At 32.7% G+C, this 26031-nt stretch overlaps 1 protein-coding gene across 3 annotated transcripts in view; it reads right to left on the reverse strand.

Moving 5' to 3' along the window:
- The window catches only part of Diaph2 (diaphanous related formin 2), a 703438-nt gene that overhangs the window by 446693 nt on the left and 230714 nt on the right, over positions 1–26031 (reverse strand). For all 3 annotated transcript variants that reach the window (XM_057758989.1, XM_057758988.1, XM_057758987.1), the window contains 5 exons: positions 24154–24272; positions 21877–21941; positions 19560–19664; positions 15928–16242; positions 15011–15125 (listed from right to left, as the gene is read on the reverse strand). In XM_057758989.1, coding sequence (XP_057614972.1) covers positions 15011–15125; positions 15928–16242; positions 19560–19664; positions 21877–21941; positions 24154–24272 — 719 coding nt within the window. The remainder of the gene's footprint in view (positions 1–15010; positions 15126–15927; positions 16243–19559; positions 19665–21876; positions 21942–24153; positions 24273–26031) is intronic.

A 26031-nucleotide genomic window follows, 5' to 3' on the forward strand; every position in this document is an offset into this window, starting at 1 on the left:
TTAGAATAATGCAATAATCTCATTTCTATTATAAATTAGAATCTATGTAGGCTATTATTGGCTTTTCAAAACTGTACACAGAAATAAAGCTCCCAATACCCTACTACCCGATAACTCAAGATTTATGAAATAGCAATGTTTCCATTACTTTGATTATACCAGTGTCCTTATCTGATGAAGAAAGATAAACAGAGAGATATTAATATCTTGTAAAACTGCCAGAAAGGCCACTTTGAAATGAAGCATATGATATTACCTGCACGATTTACAAAATTACTTGATCTTAGAATAAAACTTAATTTCTAAAAATTTTCAATCATTATTCACTAATGGAATTTAATATTGAATGCATATTCAGAAATGTATTGTCCATAAACTCCAGACATGGTTATGTAGGTAAAATAATATATACTATAAAATAGCATGTTTCTGTTTCAGTTGGTATACATATTAAAAGTTTTTATTTTATCACAATATTGTCTATCTTGCATGACAAGAACAAATACTATACATGCTGTTGTCACCAATGTCAGTACTTTAAGGAAAAAGTTGAGTATTATCACAGATTTCAAAAGGGATGTACTTAAGAGCACATCTGTTTTATGATATTGCATTTCTCTTGTACAAATGTAATGAAACAGGGCAAAAAAAACAACGACCTTCTAAAGATCACAATGATAATTTCAATAATATAAATAAAACTCATATATTGTATAAATAACCATAATATAAAATCAAATGTCCTAGTAACTCTACGTGGCAAACTCTTTAGTTTTAATGTGTACTTCCTCAGTGGCAATACTCAGGATAAAATATATTAAGCATATATCAAAGAAACCTAAATACTGATAACTACTACAATGCTAAATTATTATAAGGAAGATCCATAAACATATGTAAACACACATTATTAATAGCACTTTATCAAAGTCTACTATTATATCCTTATTATCAATAATTCATGATTGGGAACCTCCTTCAGTCAATGGCCTTAGAGAAGCTGGACTGGATTGGGCGTGGTTTTGGGTACCAAAAGGTGCACACCCACTGCTTGCTCTTGGGCTCTCTCTCTCTCTCTCTCTCTCTCTCTCTCTCTCTCTCCAACTTCTCATACCTAGGTGTTGGATCCCATTCCTGTTCCCTGTTGTAATCTTTGAGTCTCCCCCTTAAATAAAAAACCCATTATTAAACTCTATTCAGAACTAGTGTGAGATTATTTGATTCGTGTTCCCATTCATCTGGTGCGTTCCCCTTCATCTGATGGGTTCCCCTTCAAATTCACATTTAAAATACTTGAAATAAATGCCAGAATTAGACCCTAACACATCAGATATGTAGGAAATTGGAGAATCTGGCATATATATTTCAATTCATTGAAGAAAATACTGTTGGTCTTAAATGGAAGAAATGTATAATTGATCATTAGCTTTTCATACACGAAATGAAAACATAACAAAACTTCATGTTAATAACTAATTCAGCAATGTGTTGTAAAATTCAGCTTTCTGAAACATTTAAATCTTTTATACTTTTCTTTGAATATTTAATCAGTTTGACTTAGTATAAGAAAGGATTTGGACAGGTGGTATATTGATTACTTTCATTCAAAATTACATTCTGGAATGCCTGCAACTGTCAACAATCACCTCATGCAAGGTATTTTTGAATGACCTTGGAACTAGAGCCCCACACTTCAAATGACTGTGAAGAATGCATTACCATTTACATTATAAGAATTATATATATATTAGGTAGTAAGTCTGCAGTATTTCTAGCAGTCCTGTGAGCTAGAAGCATATAGTAAAATTTAAAAACATTACTGACAGTCTAATCTCATAGCCCCTCCTTTTATTTAAGATGAATAGTAGAAAGAAATGATAAACATTCAAAACAAAAAAGAGTTAATACTCATTCAGAAAGTTAAGCCTCTGACAACTATAAAAGAAACTTGGAAAACATCTTTACTTTACATATAAAGGAATCTTGGAATACTTCCCACAAAGTAGTTTCAATAAAGGCCTTTTGGTACGTGTATTCAATTGTGGGGGTTAAAACAAAAACAACCCATCTTAAGTTTTTCATCTTCTTCCAAGATTGAAATGCCACTTTCGATATCTGATTCAAGAAGAAGTATATGTAGATTACAAGAATAAATAATACTGTTCGGAATGAAAAGTAATTCAGAGATACAGAAATGTGGATCATCTGGATATGGCTTCTTAGAGTTTATAACAAATCCATGGCAATTCCTTTCCTTTCTCACACCAATTCTGGTTATCAAATATACTGTAGACATGACAAGATTTGTCTCAGGTAAATGGCCTGGACTATGGTGTCTGCAATATCAGCTTCATATTCATAAAAAGGAACCTATATTAACAATTGCAGGTTTCAGGACACAATGTGAATACACTGCAGGCTGGCAGTCTGCCAATTAAAGTCACCAAGTTCAAATTCAGTTGGGTTGCTTTCTACTGGTTTCTATCTGTGATATTATGGAGATAATAAAATTATATTAAATATATCTTCATATGAGGTTTATTTGAGTGAATACATGCAACAAATTCAGAACAATATGATATAAAAATATCCTATGAATCAAACAAACCCTGATTATGCTATAATTCTATCCTCAGATAACAGATGCATTTTTATTTCATATTTCTTGATAGCAAATGCATAGTGTATATAGAATATGAATTACTCTATTGACACGCAACATACTGTTTAGAGACTAGAGTGAATGTATTAGAATATCGTGAAATAATTTAAATATATTTATTATAATTTTAGCGATATCAATCTGGAGGTGCTGTAACTGAACAAAATATATAACTTTTGAATCAAGTTACAAATAATGATGAGGTGAAATTAAGACAATCTAAAAAATATTAATTTAAAAAATATTTAAATAATGCATTTAAATAAGACCCAAAATAGAACAAATCCATGGTAATTCATTTTGCCAAGAAGTAATTCAGTAGCAAACATCAAATTTCATATAATACGTGATATAGAAGAAAATTATTGGCTGAAAATCAACCTATGAAACAATTTTCTCTTTTCTCCTCCTGCTGGCAAATTTAAAATTATTTTAGAAAAAAATGCTTTTTGCCACAGTCTAGGAGATTATAAAAAAGGCATATGCTAGATATAACAAAATATAAGTAGAATTAGACAATAGACTTTCCCTTCGGATCCAAAGTGAAATAAACTTAGTTCACTTTATTAAAAGAGAGCATCTACCTACATCATAATAATACTAAATAAAAAGGGAACCCATTTATAGCAAGTTATGAAATCATACAGATCATGAAAAACCTTAGATTACTGCTTATTAAGAAAAGCCCAGATAATTATTAAACTAATTTATGAATACTTATACTAAAATAAACAGGATGTAATATATAAACATAAGTTTATAATATACTCACCATGGAAACTGATAATAGTATTTTAATACTATTGATAATAAATACATATATGTATATACAGACATATAGCACACATATATGCTGTTATACTTTGTGAAAACGTCATATTAAAAATCAATTTAAAATACATATTATGAGGTTGGGCACGTGACAGAGTGCCTGCTTCAGGAATAGGAAGCCTTGGCCTCAAACTCTGACTTTTCATAATCTAGGTGTGGTTGAGCATACCTATAATCTCTGTACTCGGCCTATTCCAGTAATCTGGAAAGAGAAGAATCAAAAATTCAAAGTCATCCTTGGCTAAATATTAAGTTCCAGGCTAGCATGGGATTCGTGAGACTGTTTAAAAAAAAATGAAATCACTGAACCTAAGAGCATTACAGAAATAAACTGATTTCAGACAATGCTCTTATAGAAAACCAACATTATCAAGTTGATATCCAGTATAGAATTGACCACTCAAAGTAACAGCTTTAGTTATCTTTTCCATTTACTTGTGGCCTATTGTTTAATATTGCCAAGATCATAAATTCAAAGCTTTGTCCTGAAATATGGACACAGAGTCTGCTCCAGCCAGTTCTCATCTTCAATTTTACAGGACATGGAAGCATTAACCACAGACAGATGAACTGATCAGCTTCAAAAATTATTATTAATAGAATCAAAACCGATTACATGGGATATCAATTACAGGGCTAGTTCTGTTATCTAATAAGAGCTCGTATGACTTTGTAGCTGAAAATACTACTAAAATCCCACAGTTTTCATGGGTTATATTTATAAGCAAACATGAAAAATAATATGGCTAGAAATCTTCTTAAGAGAAAGTAAAAAAAATATAAATCCCGAGGAATCCCAGAGTTAAAAGTTACCTTGTCTGAAATACTACAATATAGCTACCATGTACCTGAAAACCCTGCATCTAATCTAAGATAGTTCAATAATTTTATAATTGTTTGTTTTAAGCAATGTCCTGAAATGGATTAAGAAACTGTCAAGATCAGTTATAAGTAAAACGAATGTCTAAAAGCTGTAACACAAAGGGTTTAGAACCATATTCTCATTTATCACGTAGATATATTAACATTTGATAATATAATCAAATATTAAAACACTTAAATTGTCAGCATTGAAGAAAAAAGAGCATGTGCAACAGAATGAAAATGCCAATAATTAGCAGGCCTGTCATCTGACACTGCAGGAGCAAAAAGAAGACTGAGGAGAGCGCTGATAGCATCTTCATTGTTGTTCTTAATGCAACGAAAGCTACCTAATCGCACCAGCTTTTCTTTTAGAAGAAAATTAGAAATATCCTAATGGTATCACATGTTATAGAGGACTTACTTTTGTTGTCTCCTATTAAAAGCAAGCACATGCTAAGAAGCAACACGTTTCTCACTCATTGTAAGAAAAACCTTATCAGTCTATTGTTATCATATGAAGCCAGACACAGACAAATCTCAGTAAGTCATTCTAGTAGAGGAGATAATGATAATTCACAACAGTTACATTTGTCATTTGAATGCATCAGATATTTTGCTTTGGCTCCTATACAAGTAATTTAAATTAAAAATTACCAACCTTAAACTCGTGTCAATGGATGGCAAAGAGAATGAGAAAATGATGTTGGTATGCAGAGAGAAATCATAATAGTATTAACATTTTCCATGATAAGACAAAAGCAGATCACACTTGCATGGAGAATTTAACCAAGGGTAGACAGTAACTTAAATACTTCAACATTCTTTTTGTGACACAAAAAGAATGTTTCAACACACTATAAAATATTTAGTATATGAATTGGTTCAGCCCACAACATCTCTTTATGAGTATATTTACTGGGTTTAAGCTCATGGAGCCTCAACTCTAGAAAAAGAACTCCAGACAACTTGGGAAAATGATGATCTCTGCCACGGAAGAGCCTCACAGTAGGTTATGCAATAACAAATGGTCCGCCCTGAACACACATACATATGTGCAACATTATTCATATTGAGCAGGTTTTATTTATGTATTTAGGATGCAGCCAAATACACACACACACATCCAACAACGATTAAAGGAAAGTAAAAGAGGCCATGAATTTCAGAAATAGTACAGTAGCTACATGGGAAGGATTGGAGTTAGGAAAAGGGAATGGGGGAAATGTGGTTATAATAACTTTAAAAAGTTATTGAAAAAAAGAAAAGATATATATATATATATATAATTTCTTTCATAAGATATATATCCTAGTCAAGAAGAAGATACTTCAAAAGACAAAAACATTAAACATAATATCCAAATTATGTCATGTGGAAAAGATATGGCCATAGTGGGATCTCCAGTTGAGGTTTCTGATAATAGAGCTTTAATAGGTATAATTATACTACAGAGAAAAAAAGCAGTGTGTAAAATATGAGTCTATGAACTCAGGCTATACTAATACACCAGATTTCGGTAGCTTTGTTTGTGTAGCAGGAACAATAAACTCATGAAGCACGCAAGTTAAGTGGTCAGGCTGCCAGAGATTGATTTCTGTGTTCGGTAAAAAAGGAATAAAGGTCTTTATTAATACCATCTATAGTCTGAAACAGTAAAATAATTCATGTACACCTTCACATAGAATCCAACACATACTAAGTATGCATAAATATTAAAATACATATAAGTTAGAAACTGTCAATCTTTTTGTGAACCTATGATAAAATTTATCTCATTCCCACAAAACTCTTGTGATATATTATTAGAGTTGTAATTATATTTTATAGTTCTTTAAGTAGTAAAAACAAGAAATTGAAATTTCTTTGAATTCGAACAACAAACTACCAAAGATTTCTATATTAATATGGGATTAACCATACTATTTTAAGATGTTATTAGCTCCACGGTGCTGGTAAATTTCTCTAATATCAGCACTATAAAAAGAAGTCACAGCAGAGGACTGTTATTTTTTGCTAGCCTGAACTACATAGAGAGAACTAAGCTGAAGCTGGAGAGATGAATATGTGAGTAAAAGCATGAGGTCATGGATTTAGTTCCCAGAACCCACACGTTGGAGGACAACTCTCTGGAAATGACACCATCCTTTGGCCTCTGCATACAAAGATTACATAGACATGCATTCAGGCAAATTCACATAAAATAAAAATAAATATTGAAGGAAAAGGTAGAAAGTCAAAAGAATTGTGTAGATATGGGAGCAGGGAAGTATATATCTTAATTAAGGGAGCCATTTTAGGGTTGGCAAGAGACTTGAACCTAGAGGGGCTGCCAGGTGCCCAGGGCGATGTCCCCAGTTAGTTCCTTGGGCAGCTGAGGATAGGGAACCTGAAATGGCCCTATCCTATAGCCATACTGATGAATATCTTGCATATCACCATAGAACCTTCATCTGGCGATGGATGGAGACAGAGACAGAGACCCACATTGGAGCACTAGACTGAGCTCCCAAGGTCCAAGTGAGGAACAGAAGGAGGGAGAACATGAGCAAGGAAGTCAAGACCACAAGGGAGGCACCCACCCACTGAGATGGTGGGGCTGATCTAATAGGAGATCACCAAGGCCAGCTGGACTGGGACTGAAAATGCATGGGATAAAACCGGACTCACTGAATATGGTGGACAATGAGGACTGCTGAAAAGCCAAGGACAATGGCACTGAGTTTTGACCCTACTGCATGTACTGGCTTTGTGGGAGCCTAGCCGGTTTGGATGCTCACCTTCCTAGACCTGGATGGGGGGGGGGGGACCTTGGACTGCCCACAGGGCAGGGAACCCTGACTGCTCTTTGGACTAGAGAGGGAGGGGGAGGGGAGTGGGGCTTGGGGAGTGGGGGGGAGGGGGAGGGAAAGGGGAGGCAGAAATTTTTATATAAAAAAATTAATACAAAAAAATGAAAAAAAGATAAGTCTGATATTGACATAATATATAGTTGAAACAAACCATAATATTTTGAAGCTTTGCATATAGCTGTTAAAACTTAATTTGCAACATAATTTATATTTGATAAAACAAATTTAGCAAGAATCATGTTTCAAAATGACAGAATTGTTTTTTATTTTCAGATGTTATCAAAACAACACGTTAGCCTGGGAGTGGTGTCATAGGCCTTTGATCCTAGTACTTGGGAGGCAGAGGTGAAGCAGATCTCTGTGGTTTCGGAGCCAGCCTGTTCTACAGAGTAAATTCCACAAAAGCCAGAGCTGTTACACAGTGAAACCCTGTCTTGTAAAAACAACAAAAAACAAATAAACAAATAACATCCTGATATTGTGCTTAGTCCACAAAATGTTTAGAAGTAAAAACCAAAGACAGATAGCCTCTCCAGGTCATATCTCAAAACGCAAATATATTAGTGCAAAGCATCTATGATGTTATGAATCGAGCCACAAAAGTTCCTCATGAAAAATTTATTTCATTATTTTATACATGTATCCACTGTATATTAATAAACCATTACGAGACAAAAATGCCACAAAACTTTACTTTCTTCAACTACAAATAAATAAATAAGTAGCAGACCCCAAATCATCACATTGTCTTCTCAGTGACACATTGTACAGAGATAATGACAAAAGGGAAAAAAAAAGAAACCTTCATCATAGAAAAGAAATAACTTTATTTTCTTCAGAGAATAATTTACACCTTGCATCCTCCGGTTCCCGCTCTGGAGAACTGCCTTTAGTGCTTGGGTAATAGGAATGACACATTTCACAAGATAATACAATATATGCAGTACTACATCATTAACTGTGTGAAAAAAGAGCTCTGCTAAACCATGCAACAAAATGCACAAATTACTAAGGGCATAAAAGTCATTAAAACCCATTGCTACAATATAGGAAAGTCATTAAAAACAAACCTTGGCTCAAAATCACATTTTTGCCACTTACTACCTATGAAATTGAGACATACTCCTATAAAAAATCATAAATTACCTAAAGTTGATATGAAGACTAAATAAAATATGGGTTCAACAAATTGTAGTTTTTAAGATATTTCAGATTACATTGTCATGCTATTCCTATAATGATTGCTGATATAACTGGTAGCCACTATAGTGATGCTACTAATTAGAAATGTATGACAATGGCTCTTTTAACCTCTAAAGACAGCCATTTTCAAACCTCCTTGCTTAGAAAGTAGAACATTGTGTATCTCAACATCTCTCTAAGGTTGCTTATTTATGTATCTCTTTCTCTAAAATTTCTAATTACCTCTTTTATTTAATGAAATGATAATCTGATGATAGAAAATGCCAGTATAAAAATAAGTTAGCATGTCATCCTAAATTGAAATTATTAATATGTTAATAACATGTTAATATGTGGTAAGGTGACAATGAAAATCAATTTACAGAAAACTAAAGAAAGAATATATAATAAAATAACGGAATTAAACATAGCTATTAAAAGAGACTGAATGTTAATATTGCAAATGTTCTCCTAAAATTCATATGTAAAACCTAAGCCTCAGGAGATGATATTAGGAATACAGCTTCTGGTAGGATACCCCAGAAATAAGCCTAGGTATTTCCACAATAGAAGGACACATGTGAAGGCATCCTCTACAACATCCAGGACCGGATGTAGATTTCCCATCTCTGAAACTAGGAGAAACATATGTCACTGAGACGACAAATCATTTTTGAGACACTATTTCCCTCTGGGCACATTAACACTATTGTACAAAGCATGCACAAACTGAGTCTGACATTATTGTTAAGACAACTGCAAAAGCTTCTGAATTATAAAAATGGATATAAATTGGATTTTAACATTTTTTTGTATTTTCATTTCTTCACCTAATATAGAATACTGTGCTAAGCAATCAAGCAACATTGGATATTTTCAGAGTCAGACAGCTGATGTTAAATCTGAGAAACACACACTTTAAAATATCTTCTAGAAGAAAACTGATTTTATATTCATCAAACTGTGTTCTACCGAAATCTCAAAACTATGTCTGGTATTTTAAGTACTGCAAAGTGAAATTTATCTGCACTTGAAATATTTATAACACCTCATTTTCAGTTACTATTAAACCTAAACTACACTGTAGAAATATATTATTGAAGAAGCTAAATTTTATTAACCTCTTATGTTTATTTCTTATATTACCTCAAGCAACATTAAAACCAAAGAAATTGCTTACAAGTTCCAAACATGCACTATCTCTGTTCTTCCTAAAGCCTCTAGAGAACCCTAGAAATTCTAATTAGAATTAGCAGTTATAAGATACACATTTTATTATTATTTCAATTTTAGTTAATATTAACTATCATTACTTTAATTCTTACATAATATTATTATGTATAATTACTGTGATTTTAAAGGCAAAATAATACTATCATTATAGCCTGCATGGTTATGTCTCAAAATATCATCTTAATGACTAAAACATTTGCAATAGTTACAGATATAATGTATATTAAAAAAGACTACAAGGTCTTCTGCAGCTGTTCTTCTCTGTTCATATAAACACATATGGACATGTATATGTTTATATTTCACTAAAATAGACATGTTGAACTACATTTTGCATCACGGTGTTATGATGACTTATAAGAACATCAATCTCATAATAAGGAAAACATGGAATTTGAAACCTAGATTCATACTCTTTGAGGGTATCATTGTATCTTGCCAAGGCCAGGAATATTTATTCACAATTAGTAATATCCACCATAAAAAATTATAAATCACCTATGCACTCAAAAAACAATGATAATCTTCATGGTTTGGTATCTAATATAGGGAAGAGGGGTTAGGAATTAGGATTCCCACTGAAAATACATGCAAAGAATGAAAATGGCTCTGACACCAGAAGACTCATCCTCTAGGAAAAGGAATGTTATAAACATTTCCTAGTTTTTATTTTAACTTTTCTATTAGTTATTAACATTGCAAAATGGAGACAGCTTAAGAATTTCTATCCAATTCTGACAAAAAGTCTTTATAAACTAATTTTGTACTTTCTGTATTTTATCAGATTCTCTCGAGGAGGTCAAATGCTCAGACCTAGAGACGTGTCTTACAGCCAGTGGCTATGCTCACACTCATATGAAAAGAGCAACACAATGTTCTTCACTCTGCACTTCTCACCAAGTCTCCTCACTCCAACGCCAGCAGCTGCTGCATGTGCTTTCAGCACAGTATGTGCTTCTCTTCTCCCCACTGTTAAGTTAATAGGAGACCATAGGCTTGGAGCTTGCTCGAAACTTCCAGTTCAACCTAATTTAGTATATGTAGTTTTTGTAATAACCAGCTGAATTTCCACCAGTCACAGAGACTCAAGTTTTAATCAGAGAATGCTCAAATGAAGCAAAGGCCTAACTACAACAAGCCTGCTGATTTCTGTTTCTGTTTCCATACTTAGCATAAAAAAGGTTGCTGTTCATATGAATCCCTTCTGACCCTGGGCACTACAAAATTCATGGGCAGTTCTTTGCTCAATTAAATTAGGTTAAATTTCACTCGTATAAATTTTTCATACTTTGCTAATACTGTTCCCTACCCGAAAAGACTCTTTGCATCTTTCCCTATTGAAACTACTCAAATGCTCATACCACCACCTCTGGGTTCTTTATGATTTCCAGTTATAAATTAGCTATATTCTATGCTTCCCAGTTTTTGAAATAAAAAAAGTCTATTCCAACATTTACTGTAATTTGACTAAATATGGAAAGATTCCAACCTTAGTCAATAGATTATGAGTTCCCTGGTGCAGGAAGAAGACATTAACCAGTTCTTCCCCATGTATATACTAGGTGTTTTACAAACTAGTCAAATGAAATGAGAGATAAACCCACCCCTAAAACAGAAGTAAATTGCTTTGGAGTAAAATGTTAAAATAATTTTCTCTAAAACTCTAAGAATAAGTAATTCATACAGAACATATAATTTCATGGAACTTTTCACACATTAAATATTTACAAATCTAAATATTATAGGTATTAAAACTGGTACATTTGAAAGCTCCTTTCTATTTAGCAAGTCTAAGCTACTTTAAAATTTTAAACATTCGCTTGACAACATAGACTAGTAATGCTTTATAGTGCATTTAGTGAGAATGGAGACATGAGCTCTCCCACAGCCTTGCAGTAGGGGGTAGTTCTCATAAGGTTTTGGAACACTGAGTCTAACAGCCTTGGAATTAGGTCTTAGAAACAAGAACTTGGTGGCTCATTCCAGAATGGTGCTGATTGAGCTGCAATGAGCAGCAGAATGGAGAAGAAAGTGGTGCCCTAAAGCTATAAGAGCCAGGGCAGGACAGCTTAAGTTTGCTGGAGTCAGAACCTCCTGCTGATTTCTTACTAAGCCTGCCATCTATTGACCAAATTATGAATCTAGGCACTGTGTCAAAGAACTTCAGTTGCTGAGAGTGTTCTTAAGAGTGTTAATTAAAGCATGTGTTGTGTCACTAAAACTTGTTTGGTCTATTGCATACACACACAGTATGTTCTTTGATATGTCACTGATCCTAAAATGTCCCTTCAGAAATAAATCAGGGACACTAAAGGGTTCCATTTTCCTTCTATGTACTTAAACATTCAAAATTAGCAAAATAGGAGTAATGCCACACAGAAATTTGAAGAATTAAACTTGAGGGGAATGGAGAGGCAGCATTCAGAGCAGTGAGTACATGATTTGAATAATTTGGTTTGGTTTCACTATGGTTTGATTAGGTTTTGGCAGGAGCATTAGGAATTCCTTCTTTTGTAACTGATTAGCTCTAGTGAACACCACAAGGAAGAAAAGGAAATTCTCTTTCCAATCAAACTTGTGCAGTAATTGTCAGTAACTAAAACACAACACAAACTTACTCAACATCAGATGATCAAAAGAGAAAAACAAATGAACATTTATTGTGTTAGATTAGATACCAAACAGTGAGTATGTCAGCTACTTAAATGTATATAACCTGATCTCATTTTCCTACCTAGTTAAACATTAGTCTATTCACACTACAGATGAGGTAATTCAGTCAGTGGAATTGGTATGTATTACAACTGATGAAAGTAGATGCGACTCGATTTCAATACCTTTTTTCAAGTAGGTTGCACTTTTGCAATGTTCACTATAGTAATGGGTTCACTTTAACCAATTCACACATGCAATGCTGAACATACACCCCAATATCCCTTACGATTTATCATTCTGTCTCCAATTTTACTTTCTTCATTTAAAAAATTAAGAATTCAGGCTTACTTAATCATTTGTATGGAGTAGGGTAACTGCAATTTATAAAATCTGTTTGGTATAGGATTCAACACAAACATATCACCAAGAAAAACAGCAAATGTTTAACAGAGTGAGAAAATCAGAGCGAGGAAAAAAATCACAGAAAAAAAGTTAAAAACTGCCTGTTAACAGAAAAAAAAAAAAGCTGCTCGACAGCATGCAAAACAGAAAAGTAACCAACTATGGTATCTCATGCCTGAAATACTACCACTCTGGAGGCTGAAAAATGAATACCATTATCTAAGACCATCTTGGGCTACAGAGTAAACTAAGACTAGAGAGAACTTTCTTTTTCATCACCTGAACAAAAGCAAAAAAAATTATTCCTAAACATTTAACATTTTTACCTGAAATATGGGCAAAAGTTTCAGAGAAAAAGACACAGATTGAGTATCCAATTATCCAAAATACTTAATATCGGAAGTGTTTCAGCTATTGGATTTTGTTTTCAGATTGTAGAATATTTACTTGTATGAAATAAGACATCTTGAGAACAGAATGAGTCTAAACAAGAAATTTGCTTATGTTCCATGTATGCATAGCCTGAAGATAGTTCCATCCAATACTTATTACTCCATCTCTATTTTAATTGGGAAATATTCATTCTGTATATTGCTGAGTTTTGTAAGATTTTTCATACAATTATATAATGCACATTGGTCATTTCCCTGATCATACCTGTCTTCTTCCCCTTTCTCTTCCCTCTACACTCTTGTTAATCTGCCTGTGTTTTCACAACAACCAATCTCATGGCATAAGATGCGGGGTTTCTTATATAATATTGTATATTATTGGTGGTCAAAATTCCAGATTCTACAACACTGTTGACTTTGATTAGGGATGCAACATGAATTTATATGCATTCTTGACAACACTTTAAACTGATAAATACTTGAAGGCAGATTTGTGATATATTTCAAATTATTAATTGTATAATACATTTCTCTAATTTGCACTACAGCCCATCCCACACAAAAACACACACAGAAACACATTTGCTACTTCATTTTTGTTGCAGGAAAACAAAGTGTCTGATGCTAGGGGAATAATTAAATGTACTAACACAGACCCACAACACATAATTATATACAATATATAAAAAGAACACAGTTGACAAATACAGAATAATATCAATGTACAATACTGAAGATAGGAAGGAATAGCAATGGAAAATGTTTTTAAAATGTTTCTCAACATATACCTAGTCTAGATCATAATGTAAAAAATCAGTAATAATATTCTCTTCTCCAGTGGTCTGAGTCTAGAATGGAAGTGTAATCTATATTTCTGCTTCCTGCCATCATTTTTTTTTGTTGTTTTCTCAAAACAAACTAAGTACTTACTTGGGTACTTTCTTAAAAACATGAATATTTAGTACTAAAGAGAATTATGATAAATAGTAATAGGCCAACTCATTGGAGAAATTTTAAATGTGAAGACAACTCTAGCAAATAAGAAAAAAGTAAAACTACTAACACTTTTTTCAATGTCAAAGATATTCAGAATGCTCTAATCACCACAGATCAGTCTCCCCCCATCCTTTCCTCTCTCCCTTCCTATCTCTTTTCTCTCTCTCACTTTTCTTACTCTTCTCTCTATCTCTCTATAACTCTCTCCACCATTCTACTCCAAATTGACAAAGTAAAAAATCAGATGACAAACACTCATCTTGAAAAACAAAGCGCTCATCTTGAAGGATAAAATATTTTCATTTATTAGTTGTAAAAACTGATTTACTAGTACAATGTCTATATTTAACTGAGCTACTAAAATCAATATGTTCAGATAGAATATGAAATCTCCATTGACCACAATGACTAATTGTGAGACTTACATATTACTGAATTGCACTTAAAATGCGAAGGGTATAATCATAAAAAGATATACATTTATCAAATCCATAATCGCAATCATATTTGCTGGGGATCCAATTTGGATATTAATTCAGAGCATATGCTCATAAGAAAAACTATGAAGATTCCTAGGAAGTGATGTAGATAAATGATATATATAGAATTACTCCAATATCATCCACATAGTTCAGAGGCATTAGTATTCCATGATGTAATTTTGTGATACATGGTAAATCAGTTTTATGAGGTATAGCAAACTTATTAAAAAATAAAGTCTATACTTTAAGTTAAATAATAGTATTCATGCAAAACAAAATTCAAATGAGAACATTTTCCTGTGGCTACAGAGTAAAATGTACCTAGTACATGAATATATTTATGTTTGACCCTACTTAGTGTAAGAAAACAAAACATTCACACATCCTTGGAACATTTTAGCAGAGAAATGAATTCCAATACATGAGGAACAGGAATTAATAATATGTAAAAATAAAAGGTACCTTTTATCTGGGAAGCAAATGTCAAGGCCAATTTTGCAAATAGGTCTGGATTCTCGAACTTTTCTTCTTTTACTTTTAGCCAGAAACAGTTTTCAGATAATTCTTTAGGCTCAATCTAAGACAAAATAACAAGGACATGTTTTCATGTAGTTACTATTTAATTTTTCGAAAACTGACTTTCCTTTGTTTATAATCCACTAAATTTATTTCAAGTATACAAAATTACACTCATAAATATTCAGAGAAACACAATTCTGCCACTGTACAGTAAAGCTACACAAAAGCAATGTAAATAAAAAAAACAATATAATAAAATACATTTGAAAGTGTCGACTGAAAAGACCCTCAAAATAATTGCATACATTACCCTTGTTCTTAGTTTTTGAAATATTTGATATACTAATATTTGATTTTATTATGAAATATTAATACATGTACATTGTATATATTACTCCCACTCCCACTTCCCTAAACCCTTTTGTCCATCTGTTTGTTTGAGCCTTTCATCCCTGCAGTTTTATGACACTTTTATAAAAGTTTAGAGTGAAAATACTTATTATTCTCTAAGGCCAAAAATATCAAATACAACAGAATCTTAACAGGAAATGATATTAAGAATGCGACAATACTTAATATTTACAATGATAAAAGGTATGAAATTAGTTTCATTTCATTATACATTTTATAGGTTTTTCAATTTGGTTTTCCTTTTTCTGTACCAAAATTTCAAAGCTGTTGGTAAGCTCCCAGTTATCTAGGTCATACATTGAAAGATGAATGTAATTTGTTAAGGCCACAGAGGAAAGCAATAATGCCAATAATCACAATCTTAAACAGCATTTGATGGTGACTCACAGTAATGCATTTCTCACACATTGCCAGTCATGGAAAAAGTACAAGGATCCCTCAAGTCTTACCTTGGACCAGTTGATTCTTTTCATGGATACTTCTGGTTTATATACTTTTTTCTGCTTCATTCCATATGGTAGCTCAATTGCTCCTGGTAGGGGAGGAAGAATTCCTCCAGGGGGTGGTGGTGGAGGAGGTCCTCCAAGCAAAGGGGGCGGTGGTGGTGGTGGTGGTGGAATACCAGGCATACCAGGTAAAGGTGGTGGAGGAGGAGGAGCTACTCCAGGAAGTGGAGGTGGTGGTGGAGGAGGAGGTGGTGGGCACGGTCCAGCACCTGGCAGTGGTGGTGGTGGAGGTGGGCCTGGGATCTCAGATGGAGCTCCCTGAAACAGAAATAAGTTGAAATGCTTATAAGAACATATAACACAAATTACACACATCTGTTGGGTGTTCAGGGCTTAAGACTATTTATACCTTTCTAAATTTTCCTGATTATATACTTTATCAGAACCTATAAATAAAGACTTCTGATATACAATGCATACTCCAGACAATTAACTGTCAGAAAGTAACTTCAAGTTTCTTCACGACTGGCAGTTAATAAAAGATAGATAACACTGAATTCCATATTATATTCAAAGGATCAAATAAACTTTAAAACATTACTTACTAATCACAATGGTTCCCTTTCACAATTGAAGATGAAAATATTTCAAAGAAACTAGTAGCACTTAACAGACCTTTTTGTAATCAAAATATTAAAATTCACTAATTGAAGTTTCATAGCATAATGTTTTTTTTAATCCGGAAGAACTTTTATCTTGGTTAATATAAAATTTCTTCTTGAAATATTTCATTGTCCCAATTAAACTTTGAAGTGTCTTTCAGGAAAAAAAAAATTAAATGCAATTTGGATAAAAAAATTTAAGTAACATTATTATTTATAAAATATTTTTAAAGGTTTAGTTTATAGTTAGATATAATTGTGGAAATATGTTCTATATAGCATTCACTACTTTTGATCAAATTTTATTTATATGTATAGGTATTCATGTTTGTATATACTCATATATAGATATATCAAAAGATCTTCATATACTTAAAATGGCTGCCTCGCCTGGAATGAAATTCTTTACTGAAGTCATGAGGAAATATACAAACCTGTAAAAGCCTGATTTTTTTACTCTTGTAAGACTAATTAAATTATTAGAAAAATTCAATTTCAGAAAATTTGTTATTTATTCCAAATAAATTTTGGATAATTTATGTTTTTAAATATTTTAAAAGTAAATTTCTGTGTTTCGTCTTTTCACTGGAAGACAGCAAATTTTTAAAATTAATGGAAATTAATTATAAAAATTAAAATTAATGCAAATTAGAAAAACAATTGTTCAATGAACATTTTAAACACCAGTGGAATGTTTTCCTCTATTATATATAATCTATTTGAATACCATAACCACAAATTCCTTAAACTAATTAAGGGTGGAGGTATAGTTTAGGGGGAGTGTTGCCTACCATGTGAATGTACCTGAAAAAGAGAACAAATGTATAGAGTTTTAATTCAAGTAAATATATATTCTCCAAGTTTGTAGCCTTTCAGTATCAAAACATATTAGCTACTTTTCCCTCATTGAATAATTAGAAGTTAATAATCAAACTGAGATATAATGTAGTAATGTAGCTGAGACAGTTGACCAGGGCATGTTGGCACAATCTGGATTATATATAAAGTTTCAGACTATCCTGGGCCAGGTAGTCAGAGTGAGCCTCAAAAGAAAAACAATATATAGCACAAGAAGGAAAGGAAGGGGGCAGGGGAATTCACCATCATCTATGAGTAGATGAATGCTAGCAAGAGATAGCTTTTGTAACAGGCAGACAACAATCACAGAACGGACTGTAGTCAGTCAGGAATGGTGGTAGATACCTTTAACGCCAGCACTTGGGAGGCAGACGCAGATGGCTTTCTGTGAGTTCAACACCAGTCTGGACTGCACAAAGAGCACCACCGTCACCAGGGATACAAAATGAGACCCTGTCTCAAAAGCAAAAATGAAACCAACAGAAGCTACTGTGGTCAAATGAGTCAGGGACAGGCACAAGATTAGAGAGGCTTCTTCAATGTATTTAATATGCTAACATGTCTTGCAAATCTCTGAAAATTTCATATTTATTAAATTTAGTGAAGTATGGAATATTTTCTTTGTGAAAAATCATTAAAATATCTCTAAGTAATGTGTGGGAAAGTTGGCAGAATGAAAAGTATGGAGTCAGTACATTAGAGACCTGATGAAAGGAAGGAAAATTTCACAGCAATAAAGGTTGTTTTAGATAGGAGAGCAGTCAGAGTCTAAGCTGCAAAGGGAGTAAGTATGAGGCAGCCTAGGCCAGAAGGCTTTTAATATTCTTGGTAAGGAGATTTTGTTTAATCCCAGATACAACAGGCGGCCACTGTACACAATAAATCCTTCAGTTATAATAATTAGGACAATGTTTTGTGAGGATTAATTGAAATAAAAGGGTGAACTTGAGGAGGAAAAGACTATAGGCAGGAAGGAAAATAAGGAGACAACTATAGCAATTCAGCAAGACGTGAAGGGACTGGGGTTTTAATGAAGAGGAGAAAAAAAATCACTGGAATAATTTAAATAAAAGAAGAACTATCTTTATCAGAAACAGGGCAAGAAATAAATCAAACTTCAGTATTAAAGAAAGTGATAAATTTTAAAACGGGTCAAAATGGAAAGTAAGCTGGTTTAAAGAAAGAGAAAAATCAAAAATATTGAGTTTGATTTCAATACAAAAGACATGCCTACGGGGACAGCTGGAAATGGAAGATAGACTCAAAAGCTTTGACACCTACTAAAAGGTGATATATGAACATATGAAACTGAGTGGGACATTTATGCTAGGAAAAACAAAGCAGAGAAAAATGCCAAGGGCAGAGAGAACACAGAGATATCTCACAATTGGGGAATGAGAAAATCAGAGAAATCAAGTTCTCAGACAGATGGAAAGGGAAGTAGGACAGCACTGAAAGAAGAAACAAAGATTTGGGCTATGGGTGGAAACCTTTCCAGCTTACCAGTGACTTTGAAAGTAATTTCTCACTATACTGTTGGGGATAGACATATCAGTCGATCACCTACTGCACATTATCTATTTAAAGGCATCTTCTTCAATTTCATATTATTCATTTAAGCCAAAAATGTGCTAAGAATATAGTTAACTTTAAAGTTTAGACATATTATTAAGAACCGTTTGTGCAAGGGAATGTCAAGAAAAATAAAGTGTATAGGTTTTGAATTGAAGGTAGTCTAGATTTAAAGATTTCAAGAAGTCTTTCTGGATAATTAAAATTCATGAGCATTTCTATATTCTTTTTGAAAGAAAATACTATGCACACAATTTTGCAAATCATCATGAAAATTTCATGTCATAAACAGTTTGGCTTGGGTAATGTATTCTGTTAAAAAATATTCAGGGCAGTTTGAGCAAATGAAGCCTTATTTATTTCCAAACATTAAAATGATTTACTGTCCTGGAAAAATCAAATCTATACTCATTTCAACTAAAATGCGAAACTTTTAACAACAACCAAAATGTCTGTTTCCCATCACATTTTTCCTTCTGACTAACGAGATAACTTTCTACCCCCAAATTCATTGTGACTAAAGTCTCCATTTTGTTTCATTACCTGGGTTCTAAGCTGCTGGATTTCTGTTTCCAGTTCTTTGATTTTTTCATCTCTTTTCTGAAGCTCCGCTTGAGCTTCCTGACGAGCTGTGAATTCTTCATCGAACTACAATGACCATCATCAAAAATGTGCAGTTACTAATACATATTTGAGAAAGATTTAAACAACATTATGTAGTAAATATGAAGCATGTTTTTTTTTTCTTGGCTGAATTCACAGATCACTCAGAGAGATAAAGTTCTTGATTATTCTCCTGAAAACTAAACAGTCACACAGGGAAAATTCTCTTTGTAAAAAAAAGTAATGGAAAAAAAATGAGTGGACTGTGAAGTCTCTGTTCATATGTATAGAAAGTTTATTGTTAAAGAAAATTCAATTGAAGAATTAATATTGTTTATTGATTATTTGTCCCATTTCTTTAAGCCTAATTAGAAAGTAAAATATAAAATATGGAAATCATTTACAAACTCTTCATCATATTTAATCTTCCAAATGATTACATTTTTACAATGATCATAAGTATGTACATTAACATAAAATGGACTGGGGGATTATTTCTGTTATAATCTTCATTGCTTGGAATTCAGAATGCAGAGCTTCACAAAATCTGACATTACAATGATATACACTGAAATTCTATTGTCTATCAGCTGGTTAACAAAAACCCTCTTTAAACACCTCAAGAGAGGAAAACAAAGAAAGGAAATACAGTTCAGAGGGCAGAGGTGCTCGCACAAAAGCATAATAACCTGAGTTTGATCCTTGAACCCTATATGATGGAAGGAGAAAACTGAATCTTGTAGGTCATTCTCTGACTTCTCCATATGGGCAGACACATGTCAGTATACATACACACACACACACACATGCACTCATGCATGCATGCAAACACACAGACACATACCAAAATGAATAAACAATTGCTTACACAAATACAAGAGGAGGAAGAGGAAAAAAGAGAGGGGGGTGTGAGAAGTGAAAATATGGGGTACTAAAGATACCAACTCTCCAAATGGACATGTACATTTCCTGCATCATGTTTTAGCTTTTACCTCAGTCCTTACTCTAAGCAGACATAAACTGGGCTACATATATTTATAGAAAATGCTGTATAGGTCCCACTACAGAACATGCTATTTACTTTGTATTGTCAATGTAAACTTTAGTCATTATATATGTCCTAAGATTATCCCAATAATGTTATTTCTGTTTATAAAAGTGATATATCTTACTATCCAGAACTATATTTAAAGAGTAGGAACTGATGAAGCAGAACATTCCCTGTTAGTAAATATTCATCCCATATTAAACATGACCTTTAGATATTACAGAATGTTATTCTGGTTGGATAAAAAAATGTCAGGCAAAAAATACTACTTAGCTATGCTTTTATACATCTCTGTCTACTTGAAAATACCTTATAGGGACTATTAAAAATTTATTATAATATAACTAAATTCCAAAACTACAAAAAAACACATGAGGTGAAGGAGGGAGGGAAGAAAGAAGGGTAGAGAGGGAAAAGTAAGAACACTTGATAATTTAATAATTATATTAAACATTAATAAAATTGTATGTAGGCTTTCATCAAATAAGAAAAAGACCATCTTATGTATGAATGAAATTACAATATCATAAAGATCGTACTTATTCAAAGCCACTTATAAGCAAAGAATAAAGAAAAAATATCAAGTTCCAGGAAGCCTAAACAAAGTAACAACATCATTTAATAAATGGCAATTACAAAATTCCAAGAAGTCTAAAGAAAGAAATGAGGTGACAGGAAAGGAGAATGAATCCCAACAGTAGACTTCCATCAATTCCAATAAGCTTTTTGTGTTGCGGATCAAAATCAGGACCTTGCGCATGCTAGAAAAACATTCTAACCACCAAATTTCATCACGAGTTCAAAAGGCATAGCTTTTAAAGGAAACTAAAATTCTACCAGTTTCCTATGGAACTGTGTGATATAAGTGAATGGTAAAGAAATGCAATGAAGAAATTTGTTTTGGATGTTTGATTTTAACTATGTCTCCTTTCAGCTAGGTATTTTTATTTCATTTATCATTTAGTAGAATAAGGTTAGTATTTTTTTTTTTTACCTAATGAATTAGGTGGATGAGAAGGAAATGGTAAATATTATATCTTATTAGGAAATAAATCACTACAATACAACGTTTGATTCTAGTAGTACATAATTGAAAGAAAAAGATATGAAGTGTCAAATAAAGAAACAAATGTGCTCATGGTTAAATAATTATCTATTATGGTTAAATTATCAATTTAAAAATCAAGATTGCTATTTTGTCAGTCTTACCTTCTTTGAAAATTCCATTGCTTTTTGTTCACTTTCTTCAACTTTTGCCTTGTTTACACAAGCATCTATTCAGATGAAGCAAAGTTGATTAGAAACATATGAGATGGAATATCCAGTTAATTGTGGCTGAGAGTATATGATTCTGAAATTCTAACATGAATTGTCATTAAAAGGAAACTAATCTATACTATACTGCACATATTAATACCATATTTTCTTTCTTAAGTATTAAAGCAAAAATCTCAGCATTCATAAATATCTTTGATAAAATTTTCCTTGCTATGATAATTGTTAATTATAATTCCAATTTTACCACTATAGAATTCTTTCTAAAATTGCACACTATTATATAGAGAGTGGAGGCAAAGAACCCATGTTCAAGACAATGAAAACTCAAAATGCTGGGGGAGCAAGTAGCAGTAACATTCACCAATTCAGATTTTCCAGTAAACTCTTTTACTTGAATTCTGATCTAAACAAAATGTATGTTGTACAAAGGGAAGAAAATTCAAAAAAATTAAAGTCTAGTTAATAAATATAATAGAAAATCCTCTTCAGTCCCATGTTGTATCTTTGTGTGTTACCCAAATATTTCTCCGTAGGAAAATGAAACATGCCTGAATTGCACAATTTTATAAATGATGTAAAACAGATTTATTACAATAGGTAAATATTGGAAAGAACTCAATTGGACACCAAGAAATACAAATTGTGTTATATTCATATATGAATATTACTTCACAATAGAAAGGAATATGAATTATAACATGGATAATCTCAAAATTTTTATGATTAATGAAAGGAGACAGACAGAGAGAATATGTGCTACATGACACTACTTACATAAGATTTTAGAAAAGGAAACTGGAGAGAATAATTAAGCTAAATAAAAGTCAGTATAAGACAGATTAGAGGGTGTGTCTATTTTTAGTGACCACCCAGTATATAAGTAGAGTAAGATGGAAGAAGGAGAATACAGCAGAAACTTTCAGGAGTAATACAGTTTATGATTTTGAATACAATGATGGTTTTAAGTACACAAGTATTAATACATGTATATATTTATTCATTTATATCTTTAAGAATAAATATACTTACTTTAAATAAATATATTTACTAGTTATATATACTGATTAGCTTGCATATTAAAATTTAAGTAATTTATCCACTTAAATGTATAAAAATAGATTTTATAGATTTTTAAAATTATTTTAGATATATGGGTATTTTGCCTGCATGTATGGGCAGGACAGAAACCCCAAAAAGCAGGCCTCATGTTAGGAATGGCCCAGAAAACATAATTGACAGAATACAGAATTGTCCTGCACGAATGATAGATCATAATATGGCATGTAGTAACACAGTCCCAATTTGAACATAAACATGGTCAAACCTTCACAATCCTCTATGAAAATTCAGCTCAGAGACATTGAAAGAGATACACACACACAGATAAAAGCTATTTTAAAATTTACTCAATGAAAAGGGAGTGATCTTGATGTAATTGATGTTTGTCATTTACATAAATTTCCAATCACCTACAGTATGGATTACCTTTAGAAATGGAAAATAATATATGAGAAATGATGCTCAATCTCTGACTTCTTTGTGAATCTATCCTCTGTAATGGAGTGAAAATATTATATAGATGGTATTCAACAACTTTTTTTCATTAAAAATAAGCAACTTCATGCTTCAAACTAGGCAATGGTAGTTTTGATTAGCTTATAAATAGAAATCCCTACTACAGAGTGATAAAAAATAGCATATTGCAAAAGGGAAGCTGATTGTCACTGATCAGACTGTTAACAAAAGTAATTCTATCTGGCATTCTTTAAGTATATAAGGTAATTTCCTTATCATGACATTTCCTTTTTAAAATCTGAGAGCCAGTAGCAACATGTCTATAATACTGAGACTCTACTACACACACAATTCTCACAATCTTTCTGTGGAGATGAACTGAATTAAAGTATACTAGAGTCATGCTTCTAAAAAGCAAGACATACCCCTATTTAAAAAAACCATGAATTTGGGGCATTATGACAACTGATTGTCAACAAACACGGTAGTGCTGAAATTTACCAAAAAGATATATCCAAACTTATAAGGAGAATTCTTATAATCCTCAAAACTAATAATTATAACAGTTGAGTAGCCAGAGCAGCAATGATTTACCAGATTTTAATAGAAGTTCACTGAGAGACCTACCCTTTAAAAGTGCTCAGTATACAGAAGGTGTGAACCATGAATGACAGTTAAAAGTATAATCCATACCTATCAGGTGAGTCAAATCAATGTCTAATCTTTGCCTGTACTTGAAGTCCGGGTCCATGCCACTGCAGTGCAGCACTATTTGTGAAACACACTCCTCAATTATTTTATAATACTGTGGCCTGAAAAAAAAAAAGGAGAGAAAATATTTGAGAATACCTTTCTACTTGCATCAATTAACACTCTTACAAAGGGATTGAGAATGCTAAGATAACTCAGTTTTTTTCTTGCACCACTAAGAAAATGATTCCACTAATATTTACACTCCTTTAGAGAAAATATACTCAAGGATTAAAGATGGTCTGAATATTAGTGGACCAAAGGGAGTGTGATGTAATCGACTGAAAATATGTAGTGACTCAATATTCTAGTTTGCAGAGATTTTGTGTTCCAAAATACTGATCAACTTTATTTAAGGTATTGTTTCAAAAGGCAATGAAAATGAATAATCCCCTTATTCCTATATCTATGAGCACAAGATCTCCTTTTCAATAAAAGATGTGTTTCTTGGTATTAGGTGGAAAGCAATGTCTTGAATTCAGTGCAGAGCATTTACTCAGGACAGTCACACTAGTTTACAAAACTGGGCTGAGTCATCTCTGTTACAGATAAATGCAAAGACCCTATGCATGCAACATCTTTCTAAAAACATCTATTTCATAAAACTATATACACTAATATGCATGGGTACAGCTGCAATTTGTGTGATGTGTCAAAGGTTTTAAAACACATCATTTTAATGTAATCTCCCAGGGTAATTCTGATCTTAAAAATGACCACTGACTGGAAAAATAAAAATAAGGGACATTTTGTATTAAAATTTGTGGAAGACAAATTGTCATGGGTTAATAAATTCAACAGCAGTACAGAAAAGTATTACTTCAGAAAAATTATGATATAAACACTACTAAATTTAGCTTGTCAACTTTTTAAAACCCCCAAACAAGAGAAAAACAGATTCTAATTACTCTTCTCTGTGTTTAATCATGTGGGTGTTCCTAGAAATAAGAATGAAAAGAAATATATATTGCACGGCTAGGAATTTTATCATTAGATCTGGGGAAGATTAGTATTAATCCTCAACCTCAATGTGCTGAACCACAATTAGATAACCAAGAAAAAACACAACTCTTGTATGTGAGGGCATGCTCACAAGTCAACATGTGGAATGAAAGCAAGTGTCATATACCTCTACCTCACAGAACTACACTTAAGATGAAAGGATGGTATGGACTGTGGAAACAGCTCAGTGGATAAAACCACTGCTATGCAAGAATGAGGACCTGAGTTCAAAAGCACAGAACCTAAGTGAGAAAGCAGGCATGGTGATGCACATCTGTAACCCCAGAATTGCCGGGTGTGTTGAAGGACCACAGGAACTTAACAGCAGTCCTCCAGCTTCAGTGAGAGAGACATCGTTGGCCAAGAGAGACAGAGCATGAGAACCAATTTGACCTCTGACCTCTGTCTGTTGTCACAGGAATAGAATTATGCAAACACTGTACAAATACACAGAGAGAAAACCTACTGATATACCACACAAGCACGCAAGTTTTTTACAGGATGCCATGTGGGAACTGTTTATCATTTGTTAAGATTTATTGAAAAATAGATACTTCTGCCAACTCATGATTCCAGGTAACTGAATAATCATGACCACTGTACTCCATAATATATATTATTATTTACAGTAGTTTCTAAAAAGCATACATTAGTAGTTTCAACATGTTTCTGTCTCCTCAGCACCAAGATGGCGATCCAATTACTGGAGTAGCCTAAAGAGAAAAATAGCTCTATCTGCTAATTTAGAACTGTCAATTTTTGTTGCTATTACAACTAACGATTTTGGATCCTTTATTTTTCTAATATTCAAGTAAGTTT

This window comes from Chionomys nivalis, chromosome X, assembly GCF_950005125.1.
Source record: "Chionomys nivalis chromosome X, mChiNiv1.1, whole genome shotgun sequence".
Classification (NCBI taxonomy): Eukaryota; Metazoa; Chordata; class Mammalia; order Rodentia; family Cricetidae; genus Chionomys; species Chionomys nivalis.